Source organism: Rhea pennata, chromosome 5 (genome assembly GCF_028389875.1).
Source record: "Rhea pennata isolate bPtePen1 chromosome 5, bPtePen1.pri, whole genome shotgun sequence".
NCBI lineage: Eukaryota > Metazoa > Chordata > Aves > Rheiformes > Rheidae > Rhea > Rhea pennata.
Window position 1 is genome coordinate 8,230,030 of NC_084667.1, and position 13,157 is coordinate 8,243,186.

Consider the following 13,157-nt stretch of genomic DNA (forward strand, 5'->3'; position numbering starts at 1 on the left):
ACCTTGAAGTTAATGCCTGTTTTATTTAATTGCATCATCTATGAATAAATGTTAACCCTAGAATGTTATGCTCCATTATTTCTAACGCATTTTTTCAACTCTCCAACTGAATTACATCAGTCAATTTATTACACGCTGTCAAAAAAGCAAGTGGGGCTTTATTTCTTTAAGACAGACCAGTACGTGATGAGAGAAATATCTTGAAAGATTTGATAATGCTGTTTTTAACAGTGCCCAGTAAAATGAGTCATGCTCTCATCTCAGCTTTTGTAGCAGAGACTTTTACTGTAAAATCAGTATTCAATAGTACAAATGGTATAATCATTTTGAAAAGCAATTTCTAGTCCATTTGTAATTCCTGATAATTCCATCGACAGGAACAGAAAACCTTCTTACGCATATCAACAACAGCTGCAGGACAGTCTGACACACAGCCTCAAGGCAACTGCTGTAGAAAACTGCAGTAACATAAAAAGACTAGAGAAGAAATTTAGTTTTCTTTTCCCGCAATATATAAAAAAAAATATGTACCAAAGACCATTACTGCATTTCACTAGTGTAAAGTTACAATGCAACAGAAAAAGTATTTTTAATGGTTTACTCTGTACACATGCACTTGTGTAGTGTAAGTCCTAAACTTGTAACTAACCGATATCACTTGCATTTATCATAACCATTAAAAAAATCAAGTTCATTTTCAGGGCATAACGTCTGGCTAACAAAATATACATTCTCAAACCTCATCATACTAAAAAATTTATTTTATTCACATTCATGAATTTAAAGTAATATCGATCTTTAAAAAAGTATGCTAATATACAAAATGTTATCTCCCCGTCCACTTAGAAAAATATGCTACCAGTAAATCAAAATAAATCATAATTATTACAACTGTAAGAAACAGTGTTTTATAAAGTTCTTTTGAAAGTTATACTGAGTCAAACTCTAACGCACAATACACGAATATATTGTGAAAGAATCATTACTGCACACACAACAGCAAGATAAACTCCTATACTGGATGTATTTGATGAACTACCTCGTTGTAAGCCGCTCCATTTTCTCTCATCAGTGAACCACTATCTTCTGATAATATACTGTCTTCCTTTTCTGACCGTTCATCCTTACCATTCAAAAAAGTACAGCTTACTCCTCTCTGCCATCTTCTTTAAAAGAAGATTAAAAAAAAAGTCTCTAAAATCAAAATCTAGTATCAACCCTGCTGAAAGTTCATATCATAGAATTGGCATGGATCTGTGGAAAAAATTGTAACTTGTTTTAAAGCTGTAACAACTTCAAGTTCTCTTCCCGATTTCTTGAGAAATACTGTTGAAAAGATTAAGAAGCACTACCATTACAGATGTATGGGACAGAGAGGGAATTTCTGAAGAAGGAAGGCAGTATAATACACAACAAGGATGCTGAAAAGATCCTAATCAGGTACTCACCAAGTGCATACTTATACAGAACTTGACAAAGGAGAAGGGGGAATGGAAAACAAACTTTTCTGAGGACAAACTCTCTTGCCCTCTCCTCTCAATTCAAGAGAAAAACAGGGTTATCAAGGAGGAAACAAGAATGTTATTACCTTTAAGATACAGGAATATGGAGAGAAAGCAAAAGATTACAAAAGGTACATGCAGTTGCATGTACTCTGCACCCTCTGCAGAGTTAGAACAGGGACTATTGGATTACTGTTGAAAGCAACATCCCGTTAACTATGAAAACGGTAAAAATCACTGATTTTCATTTAGCAGTCATTCATTAGTCAAGCATTATTCTTTAAACAATATGTGGAATCAGATATGTTGCGTATTGTAGGAGTGAAGATGCTGTAAATCCATATCTTAAATTGCCTTTGGGTAAATTATGGCTGAAGTCATATTCAGCTTTCATTTCCATGAAAATTTGTGAATGAAGAAAACCTTCCTTAGTAGTATAAATTGACAGGTTCATAGTCTTTTCAGTCTTAACTTTTTCATAACTTTCATACAGGAAAGTAACAATTATAAACTGGATGGATTGCTTGAAATTTTATTTCCAAAATACAGAAAAGATTTTAAAAGCTATTTTATTTTTAATAAAAAAAATGAGGGGAGGAAAAAATTCAAGAATAATGGATATTAGCACCACTTTTAACAGATTATAGGCGAATATACTTTTAATTTACTGCATAATAAGAAGAGAAATCATACACTTTGATTATATGCCTTTTTTTTTTTTTTTTTTTTTTTTCCCCAGTATGGTATAATTTACCCAATGTGGGAATAATGCAGAGATATCTGAAGATGTAACAATCTTTTTCATGATAAATGGTGAAGTCAGAGGTTAACTGTGAAGGTTCTTTCAAGCATGTGTTTCCAGCACAATTTATCAAGGATCAGAATTTATATTATTTATATTATTTCTCTCAAGTTTCAAATATGCTCTAAAGTAGGTTAAAGTCTGATGTCATCAAATTTCAGAATTCTAAGAGATAAAAGACTAAAATTCTTCATACTAGCAAAGTTGATTTTATCTGTAATCCCTCGTGTGTTTTTTTTTTTTTTTTTTTTAACATTAAAGTTATCTGTATTACATTTAAATTTAGGATTCCAAGTAACTTAGCTTCGCCACTTCAGTAAGAAAAACCTCAACAGGTCTTTGAAGAAATTTGTATTGTTTCATCAAATATCAAAACAATATTTCCATACAGATATTTTTAACACTCTACAATTTGTATAGTTGAAAAAAAAAAAAAAGATTGTGGAGGAATTGCTTAATAACACTATTAAAGAGTTTATCAAATCCGTTTTTCTTCACTGATCTTTTGAAACAAGACTCCAATGGCAAATGCTTCAATTCCTTAAAAATACTCCCCCAGTCAACCTCCTCTCAAGAATTTCACAGAACTTCAGAGATTTAAAGCAAAAGTTATAACAGGTTGGGGTTATAAAGCTACCTAATATTAAGGGTTGTCTGACATTTCCGGTATAAATCCATTTTCAGAGTTTTAAGTTTGTCATACTGAAACAGTTTGGGCAGAATTATTATAGAGCCTATGTCTACAGAGCTATGTATTTATCTATTTCAGTCAAAGAGTTCAACCATTCCAGCACCACAGTTTGGAGATAAAAGATGTTCTGTTTAGTACAGTTAAAAAAAACCCTGATCTTTACATATTTTATGAAGTTCTAATGCCTTTATGCTTTGAAGAAAGGGTTTAAAATTTGAATCAGTAGCAAAGAGGGATGCTGCCAGTGGTAAAATCTGTGCAGGTGGTAAAAACTGTGCCTCTTTCACTAAATTAATCCACATGCACACAAGTTACAAACCTTTAAAAAGTCACAGTTCACAAACGGACCGATAGAGACTTCTGAAAGAGGAAACGAGTAGACTGAATGTAGAAAGTAAAAGCCAGAGAAGTAAAGGATCAGATTAGGAAAAGACATCTGGTAAAACTTCAGCTCAGAGAGGCCTGGGGAGCAAAGCAACTATGGTTCTAACTGCACAGACATGCCTCTAAGGGTTTGAGCTCAAGCACAGAAAATCTGCAGAGTAAATCCAGCACTTAATGAGCATTAAAGGGCGTCAAGCAATAGTCTAGTGTTAAACAAACCCCACCTCTCCCTCCTGCCTTTCGTTCTGTTAAATTTGCTTTTGATACCTTAATTTTTCTAGGCTCGGGTTAGTCCAATGTATTTCAGCTCAAAACTCTGACTATTCTTCTGTTGTCTCCTTCATTAGACCCTTTGCTTCCTTTTTCCATTCCCCATAAAGACTCCACAGTCCATTCTTAGCCCTCTGCTCCCATTTCACTTTTTCTTTAGATGATTTTATCTGCAGGGATCTCTCCCTTCCTGAGCCTCCTCTCTTCAATTTTGTCCATCTCTGAAGATTCCCTAAAAAAGCACTGTACTCAAAGTCAACTCACAATTACTTGGCTGTGTTTTCAGACACATTGGCTTTTCCACTCTTCCTTCAAATTCCTGTTATCTGTTACTACTGAAAATACTAACATTCTTCCCAATGTCCAATTTATAAGCTTCAACAGATAGCAAAGAGGGAGTCATATTTAACCTGTTTACATTTAACCTGTTTCTAGATTGACTCGTGCAGGCTGTTGCAAAATCTCATCACTTCTTTCTCCACAACATATTTCATTTTCAAAACTCTTCTTGTACCTATGCAAGAAAAGCTTTTCCCAAAACCTCATCTTCCACTGGTATCAAAGCATCCTTGATCTATGTGCAAGTATCAGGACAAATAACATTTCAAATGCAAAGATTCTTTTCTTATTATTCCAACCTTTCATCTACCCTCTAAATCAAGACTTGCCTTCACTTAAATTCCACTCCTATCTCTCTCTTCTCAGTAATGTATTTCTTTTGCATCATAGCCTTCCTGAATTCCAAGCTAATTTTGGCTGAGTTCTGGTCTTGCATCTACCTTCCCACTTTTCCAAGTTGATAGAAAAATAGGCCCTGAGTTAAAACAGCTCCTGTGGTTTCATACTTTTTCCCAAGTCCTTTCATATTATGTCTGGTGAACAAACTGATGCTGTACCTTTTCTTTTACTGTTCATATCATGAATAACATATAGCTAAATGAATTAGCAGACAAATGCATTAGTGGACATATGCCTAAGTAAAAAAGGCCTAATACATTTAAAATTTTCAAGGAACAACATTTAAAATTTTAAAGGAATAACAGCTAAGTTCTGGAAGCTTTATTTGAAAAGTAAATTGAAAATTCAGTGACAATAGAATGAGTTAGTAAGGAAAGCATCAGTTAGGAAATAACGATTAGAAGAAGGAAGAAAAGAGTAGTAAGAATACCAAAGTGCATGCTAGCCATAAATTCATCAAATTTATGAACTACAAAAAATACAGTAATAAAAAAATGAATTAAAAGCTATTAGATATGTATACAAGATAATACTTTAAATGAACTTAGTTTGAAGATGATTTTTCTAATAAAAGTTTAAGGACACTTTTTAGAATATATTATTCCTAACAAAATAGATAACCATTAAAATTTTATGGTACTGGAAAAATATTATTTGCCATTTTATGTCTACTTTAAATTATGATAAACAAAAGAGGTCTTTTTCCTATTAATAAAAATAGCAAAGGTTGTAAAACTGTCATAGATTTCACTATAGCTTCAATGTCTGGTAACTGCCCAAGAAAAAAGCAATGGAAAAATCACCTTTAAATAAACTGAAGTGGCTAAGAACAATGCCAATATTTAGTTTATGTAAGATGTAAATCAAACAAACAAACAAACAAACTCACAAAAAACATAATTAAAAATATCCTTTCAAATAACGTGGAACAAAAAAACAGGGATCTTATTTGATTTCTTATCAAAATGCTCCTCTCCCCCATTATGTTTGCCTTGTGAACTCCTGTCTTAGAATTTTCTGAAAATATTTTGAGGAAGCAAATACATTCTCTCGTATTAATATATGAAGTTCCTTCCATTTCCCCAGTACTGTTTAGAGAAACAGCTTTTGGAAGTGCTCAGTACTAGAAAATAAACTATCAAAGAACATGATTTCTATTCCATTGCATAAATGAAGCGTTCAGATAAAACTCAAGCAGCCACCAATTTTACCTCAGGATATGCTGTGAGTTAGAGCCAACCCAATCTCGTGGGCTTTCCACTGAGATAGTTTCCCTCTCCACGTGACTCTGTCAGTCACTGACAGTGAGTCAGTTCCCTGCAAACACAAAAAAGCTGTACTTTTCTGCTCGATCACCCAGCTGTAGCGATTCCTTCTACACAGTCACTGCATCCCTTACCGGGGTAGGAGCAGCAGGAACTTGTGGTCTGGTACACTCAGATGGAAAGGGAAGAAAGATCAACCTTTTGGCAGCAGCTCTCTATTAGATCAGTTTATCTGTGCTAAATTACACCCTCAGGAACTTAATTGGGAATTATGTCGTGCTAGATGTTTTTTTAACACAGCACTTTATATGTAAATCTTAGTTCCATTTAAATTGATGGGAGTCTATCAATTTCAGTGAGTCAGGAATTTACTTCTGTGCACCTGGTAGTATGGAAGCAATAAACAGTAATGTAGACACCTAGGTGGCCAGGTGAATTAACACATATAATAAATAAGTACTACAGATACTTAACTGACTTGATTATATTATATTATACTGTGAAGTAACATGTTCTCTTTTCGGATGAAAAGTTGATACAGAAGAACGAATGCACCCCTGAACTACAAGCTTTTCGAAGTATTCTCTGTAGAGCAGGCGTATACCAACCTTGACTCTGACGGATAAGTATAAAGATCTTCTGGCACAAAAGGATGAACTTGTACTACAGAAAGTTCAACTTGGAAAGTTAACTTCATGGAGTTTCATTACTGCATTCTGGGAGGGAAATAGCCTATGTGAGCAATTAGGGCCCACAGCATCTCAAAATTTAGGCTTTCACAGCCCCTCTTTTTTTTTGTTTCTATCCACAGCTGAGTATGCAGACTGCCTAGAAGCACTCAGTGCTGTTGGACATAAAAGATATATGTTGTAGCCATGGTGTAAGTTTCATGTTTCATAATATAGGCTGAGTAGCAGAAGCTGATCAGCTCTGACACAAAGTTTCTTTTTTTTTTGATCATCTTTGGCCATCATCTTTTTATTACTTTTGAGAAGTTGAACAGTATTGTGGCATAATTTCTCTTCTTTGGTCTAAAGAAGGGCTAGTAGTTAGAAACACAATTTACCACCAGAGGTTTTCTTTTTCATCTTAGTATTTCTATTATGTGACCTCACAGTTAGAACATAAGTTTTTAATTCAGTAGTGACTCATTACTACGCTATAACCAAAATGAGAGAAATTGTAATGTGTGAACTAACTAATGCATATTAATCCCTTAAGAGATAGAAATTCTGGCCTAATGTTCTGATTTTGATTAAAAGAGCAATTTTTTTCAGCTTCTCAAGAAAAAGAAATGATGTGCAATTTTCTCTTAAAACTTACTGAAGATGAACATGAGTCTTAAAACAGTAAAGAAAACTAGAACCTTTGAGGACAAGTTCCTTTAACTGCACGATGTAATTTAAGTTATATTGACAGAGCTGAAATTAGTCATATGTTAAAATGTATAACTGAAGTTACATTTCAGTGTTAATTCTTGACTCTGCAAGGTATATTTGAATGAGGACCATAGTGTGGAGACCAAAAAGATTCCTTCCAAATGTACCCTCTACAGTTAGTGCTGCAGTGGAAGTAATTTGTTTTAGGACTCAGTACTTGTGAGACCAATGTATAATCATAGAATCATGGAATGGTGAGGTTGGAAGGGACCTCTGGAGATCATCTAGTCCAACCCTCAGCATAGCCCACATGGGGATTGAACCCATGACCTTGGCATTAGCAGCACCACGCTCTAACCAACTGAGCTAAACCTGCAGGTTACCAAGATTAAAAGTTGGATCAGTTATACACAGATGCTGATACACTTCTGCAAGTTAATTAATATTTTAATCCATAACATGTATTAACAGAACAAAGATTTCAAAACCACATATTATTATGCTATATTTAACTCTGTCTCACATGAGTAATGCATATTACTGGAATTTCACGTACTTGCATGTTGCTCACGTTTGCTGTTAGATCATGGACCATTTCTCACCATTAAAGCTTCTGAAACACACTCTAAGGGAAAGAAAGCTGATCTACTTACAGATCAACATGTAAGTATGTGAAGACGAATTGCTAAGAATATTTCTTTTGCATATAAGAGAGCGCGATTGGTATCCCACCTGAAAGAGCATGCTACTTTGAGATAGAAAACTGTTGCCACTGGCAAAGTTATGCTATTAATTTGTAATGGTGGATTTAGGGGAAATGTACTAACTAATGCTCATTTACTTGCATAATTATGTGTTTTCTACATAAAACGACAGGCTTTTACCTTGCCAATACTGGCATTGACTTAATGGGAAACAGGACAAAGCAAGTGCACAAGTATGCCAGTGTTGATGAATGTCAAGCTCAAGTTACAGACTTGTTTCTTGCTTTAACATCTGTACAATATATCATCTAATGCACTGCCATTTAGACTATTAAATCTGTTATTTTAAATATTTTCACTGCAGTTTAGCTTTGATTATCAATCTAAAAGGCAAAAAGCTAACCTATAGCTTAGCTTTTTTGCCACTTGATATGCTAAACAATCTTCATACCTTAAATCTGCTTTAATAAGGCATGCAATTATTAAAGCATTACAGAATGTCCCCAGAGCACATAAGCTCCATTAAATTTGCTTACATCTAATTACGTTTGCCTGAGGCAGGTGAGAAATTGACTCTGATAAGATCTTTCTTTTACCTGTAGCCAAAAAAAAAAAAGGAAAGAAAAAGGAAGGAAAAAAAAAAAAAAGAATCTTGCAGTGATTTTCTACCTAATTGCTATCTACAAGTATTTATGGTATTTGCTCCTTAAATGAACAGCCCACAAAGCACTCTTTGTGCATCAACTAATGCCTTTTAAGGTTTAAGCCTGTAGAATTACAAAAGACAAGCTTATCTTGCTTTATGGATGAGTGAGGCCATCACTGATGTCTACTCTTGAAATAGTTTTATCTATCATATCATCTAAATCATAAATATTCTTTAAAATACTTTAAATACACTTTATTTTTACTTAATTTTGTACAACCGAAGACAGCTAATTACAAAAAGAAAAAAAACACAAATGACAACAATGTAAACTTGATGACAAAATAATTCTGATTGGAAAAAAACATGCTACATATTTTTTGTGGACACTTTTCTTCCTGCTAATATAAGCAATGTTAGCAACATCCTTTCTCTTTATTTTAAATTACAAAGATGTGCTCTATATGGCCTGCAAATTTTATTTACTTAAAACATACTTTGAGCTATTTTTTCCAATTTAAGAAAGAAGTGTTGTACAGTAGAACATGCAGCAGTTAATTCCCCTGTATTTGTAACTAGCTTTCCCCAAAATATAAGAAAACACTATTAAATTAAATTGCTTGTAATTTGTAAGTGAATGAGGGAACTTGGCTTTTCCAACCATTCTAAACAGCCTACCAGCTAAAGATGAACAGAGAAATAAATAAATAATAAAGAATTAATTAAAAGTCACACTATGAAGTCATGCAAAGTCTAAAGAGCTATATTCATTTCTTGGCTAATATTTAAGTAGAAATAACTTTACTATAAAGCAGTCTTTAAGGAAGAAAGGAAATACATTTAGAATTTAATATGAAAATTACACAAATAAGCCAGTCATCAGACTTCTAATGCAAGGTTACACAACAATTTTTCAGACATATATCTTTAGCCACCAAAGTAGAACTGCTGCTCTTGTTATAATAGCTATTCTTTGGTCAAATGGGCCACAAAACTCTAGTAATCCCCCCCCTCAACCCTCCCCCCCCCCCCCCCCCCCAAAAAAAAAAAAAAAAAAAAAAAAAGTCCTTTGGTCACATTTTGTACTCATTGGATACTCTTAAATGAAAAAGTGCATAAAAGGCCTGAAATGATATATTGCGGTATTAATATGTTTCTTACGTGCTTCTCATGGTTACAGAGTATGTCTTTAAACAAGACTTTCTATAAAACTTGCTTTGAACATATCTTTACCTTAAAAAAATTCAATTACCTTGTGTAATGATTTGCTTCATTATAAAAATCTCATTTTAAACATTTACTAATAAAAAGACAAGTTGATTTTGAGCTCTGATGTACTAAACAATTACACTGTAAATACTACTCTTCGGAAAGCAACGATAAGCTATTATTTTTACCAAATCAAAAGATTGTTTTTATGTAAAATATTTTGGCCTCATATGATTACATCTTTTTTGATGTTAATTTGTTAAGTTTCTATTAAAACTTTCATGGTTGTTTTATAATTTTGTCTAGCCACCAGTTTGTATCATCTACAAATGACAATACTGTGAACTACTGAATTATGCATGTGTTTTTACTGAAAATCATAATAAAAGCAAAACAAAAAAATTACTAAAGGAATTTAATTACTATGCTAGGAAGAATTACTTCCAGCTTTTCAATGTCTACACTGAGAAAAGTATGAATTACATACAGGTAAACTGATCATTAAGACATCTTGACTGTCATATAGCCATAGCATATAGCCATAGCTTCAGAGTCTTCCTCATGAGCATGTTAACATTTCTTATCCTAAAATATAAAACAAATGACTGTTTTTCTCTGATGTGCTATGGACTTGTTCATTAAAGTTTCAACAGACAACACTGCTCAGAATCTGGATACATACCAAGAGCTGCGACTTTTATGATTATGGCTTGAATGTTGGACGATATCATTTCTTTAAGTAAAATTTCTTGGTTCCGGCGCCAAAGAAAAGCAAGCGACTGAAGATTAAGCCTTCTGCATCTTAAACAACAACAACAAAAAAAAAAAAACAGTTGGGTGAAAGCCAAAAAATACGCTTTTACACAGCATAATTCATTTAAAACTAAAGAAAATTAATTTCTCTGATTTCCTACTGTAATTTTTCTTTTATAATTTCAATTAAAATATTTTTCTAGACTTCAGTATACACACTAAGTCTAACATAAGATAAAAAGAAGGAAACTTATTCTAACTATAATTCACCTTTGTAAGTTGTAACTTATTCATACAAATAGAGTTGCATAGGAATAAAATAAGAGAAATCAAGAGAAAATCCATCTCTAGACCTTTAGTAATACAAACCAATAAACAGCTTAGAAAGTAATCAATTTTTATATACACAGTTAAAGCAAGAGTTACTGCTCTGTGATACACCTAGTGTAGATAACCAGTGCGACACCCTGAATTTGTTACACTCAACAAACTATGACTAGTATCAACACACAAGAAAAGCACAGCTCAAGAAAAAGCGTAGTTTGTGAAACAAAGTTAGAACTTGGTAATGCCAATTTAATGATCTGGTTTGATACAAATTGCGTTTATGCAGCATTTGATACATTGCTTTTGATTCTTTATCATATTAGAGTAATAGTAATTCATACTACTGAAAGGCAACCCGACTGCAAACTGCCAAGAACCATCAGCTGATGATAAAAATGATATAATACCTGGATCCTGAAAACCAGATTTAACTACCTAACTCAGATCACTCAAAATATTACATTAATTGATAACTTACAAAAGCTTATCTAGTACATGGGATTTCTCATTAGTATTAAATGACTGTCAGGATTTTGTAGTTAAATGGGTGCTTACTGCTGATACCTAAATCCATACACAGCACGCATATAATCTTGTTAGTTTTGCTATCACTTTTATGTATGTTAACAAAGCACTCAGTTGTAAAATTAACAAACAGCAACTCTGAATGCAAGGTAATTCTTTAGGTGCCTATCTTTAGCTATCAAATTAGCTGAATCCAAGTAGTCAGGATGGGTCAGGTGATATAATTTCACTGCAAGGGGTAGAACTTCAGATCAATGTAAATTTTTACCACTGAGTGACCTTGGAATTAATCAGGTCAGTTGGCAATACTGTGATGTGTTGTCAATCTTCTGTCTGTGGTAATTGATCAGAGACCCATGATCAGCAAAAATAATCCTTCCTAAAGTATCTAGTAGCATGATCAGGCATTTATTAAAATGTCCTACTGTTCCTAAATTTCAGTATGTACATTAAGCCTAAGAGAAAAGAAAAAGAAAGAAACTATTTCTGACTTCAGTTTATCTAAGTAAATTGAAAAGAGAACACCCATCAGATGTAACTCACTGATGTAAGCCGAGTTGGCATGGCATTAAGTTCAACATTACTGCAATTCATAAAATTTTCCAGATTTTTTTATTCCATTATCAACAAATAACTAATGAACTATAATTAACTAATAATTTATTTTTTTTTCACAAGCTAGTTTTGCATTTCATCAGATGTATGTGATTTTTTTTTTTTAAGATCCAAATCAAATCTGGATATAACACACAATTGTGTGTATAACACACAATTCCTATCACATAATTTTTTTTATTAAGACTTTCAGAAGAAGTATCACAGTCAGTCTAGACTTAAAGAATTTGCACATTAGAAATGAGAAATCAAAGTTCCTGTGATTTTGTTTATTTGTATAATTATTTGTATAATAGATTTTTAGTTTTTTTTTTTTTAGTTTATTTGTGTAATAGATTTTAAGGAAGTAATGGAAGATACGAACATAAGAATTATCTTGCATTTAACTCCTGATAAGAAGTCACAAACTGTTAGATTCAGTAGATCATTGGAATGGAGAAAGAGTAAGGGGATTCAGCTGTACTTTGTAAGGAAATTTTTTAGGTTTACATTGCATATATTTTTTAATAATTCTCAATAATAAAGATTTCTAATTTCTGACCCCTTTATATTAAAACCCTGTTGAAAAATACAGACCACAATAAATATAGACCACAATACTGCTATCTCTGGAATTGAGCAAACTTCTAGCTGAAATCAAAGACCTGAACCTAACTCCACTATTTCCATGTCAAAACTCTCAATATTTTCAACAGATCAATCTGAGACCTGTAGAGAACTCCAAAAAATATACTCTTTACTGGATTTTCTTTAATGATATATATAGAAGACATAATTCCAGAAAAAAAGGTTCAGGAAAAAATTAGCACATTGAAGGAATTGAGTATCATAGAACATAAGAAATAAAGTAACTGTTTGCTCTGTGCTACAGACTGAGTTAGAAAACAAACAAATAAAACACTTTCCATAATGTGTTTAATAATAAAGATAAATATTTTCTTACACATCTTCTACTCGAATTCGTTGGTAATCAGAAAGAATGGCTCCCACAGAGACACCCTCCACTCTTTCCTTGTCCTGAAAAAATATAAGGAGTAATAAAGTTAGCATTGTATGCTAGCCTAAACAATGGAGATTCAGTAATTCTATTACAGAATCAATCAAGAAGAAATTCTTTTTCCTATGCCCAGTACATTGAATTGAATGGGCTGGAATACAGATCTTCCATAGGCGAGAGCACTGCAGCTGATCTACCATATGGTTACCACTCTGTAACTGAAATAACCTCTGTAACTGAAAAATATCAGATTTAACAGCTTATACCAGAACTTGCCTGGCATCTTGAAAACTCCCCGCTCTGTAACTGAAATGTCAATTATTCCACCTACAAATGAATATTAGCAACAT

The 13,157-nt window shown here is 33.0% G+C and overlaps 1 protein-coding gene and 1 non-coding gene across 6 annotated transcripts in view; both read right to left on the bottom strand.

Annotated features, from left to right (window-relative positions):
• Positions 1 to 13,157, bottom strand: part of DPH6 (diphthamine biosynthesis 6) — a 211,798-nt gene that overhangs the window by 139,097 nt on the left and 59,544 nt on the right. For all 5 annotated transcript variants that reach the window (XM_062577852.1, XM_062577851.1, XM_062577850.1 and 2 more), the window contains exons 4-5: positions 12,754 to 12,827; positions 10,273 to 10,391 (exon numbers count right to left, since the gene is read on the bottom strand). In XM_062577852.1, coding sequence (XP_062433836.1) covers positions 10,273 to 10,391; positions 12,754 to 12,827 — 193 coding nt within the window. The remainder of the gene's footprint in view (positions 1 to 10,272; positions 10,392 to 12,753; positions 12,828 to 13,157) is intronic.
• TRNAS-GCU (transfer RNA serine (anticodon GCU)) lies at positions 7,335 to 7,411 on the bottom strand. Its single transcript has one exon. It is a non-coding gene; the product is annotated as a tRNA-Ser (tRNA).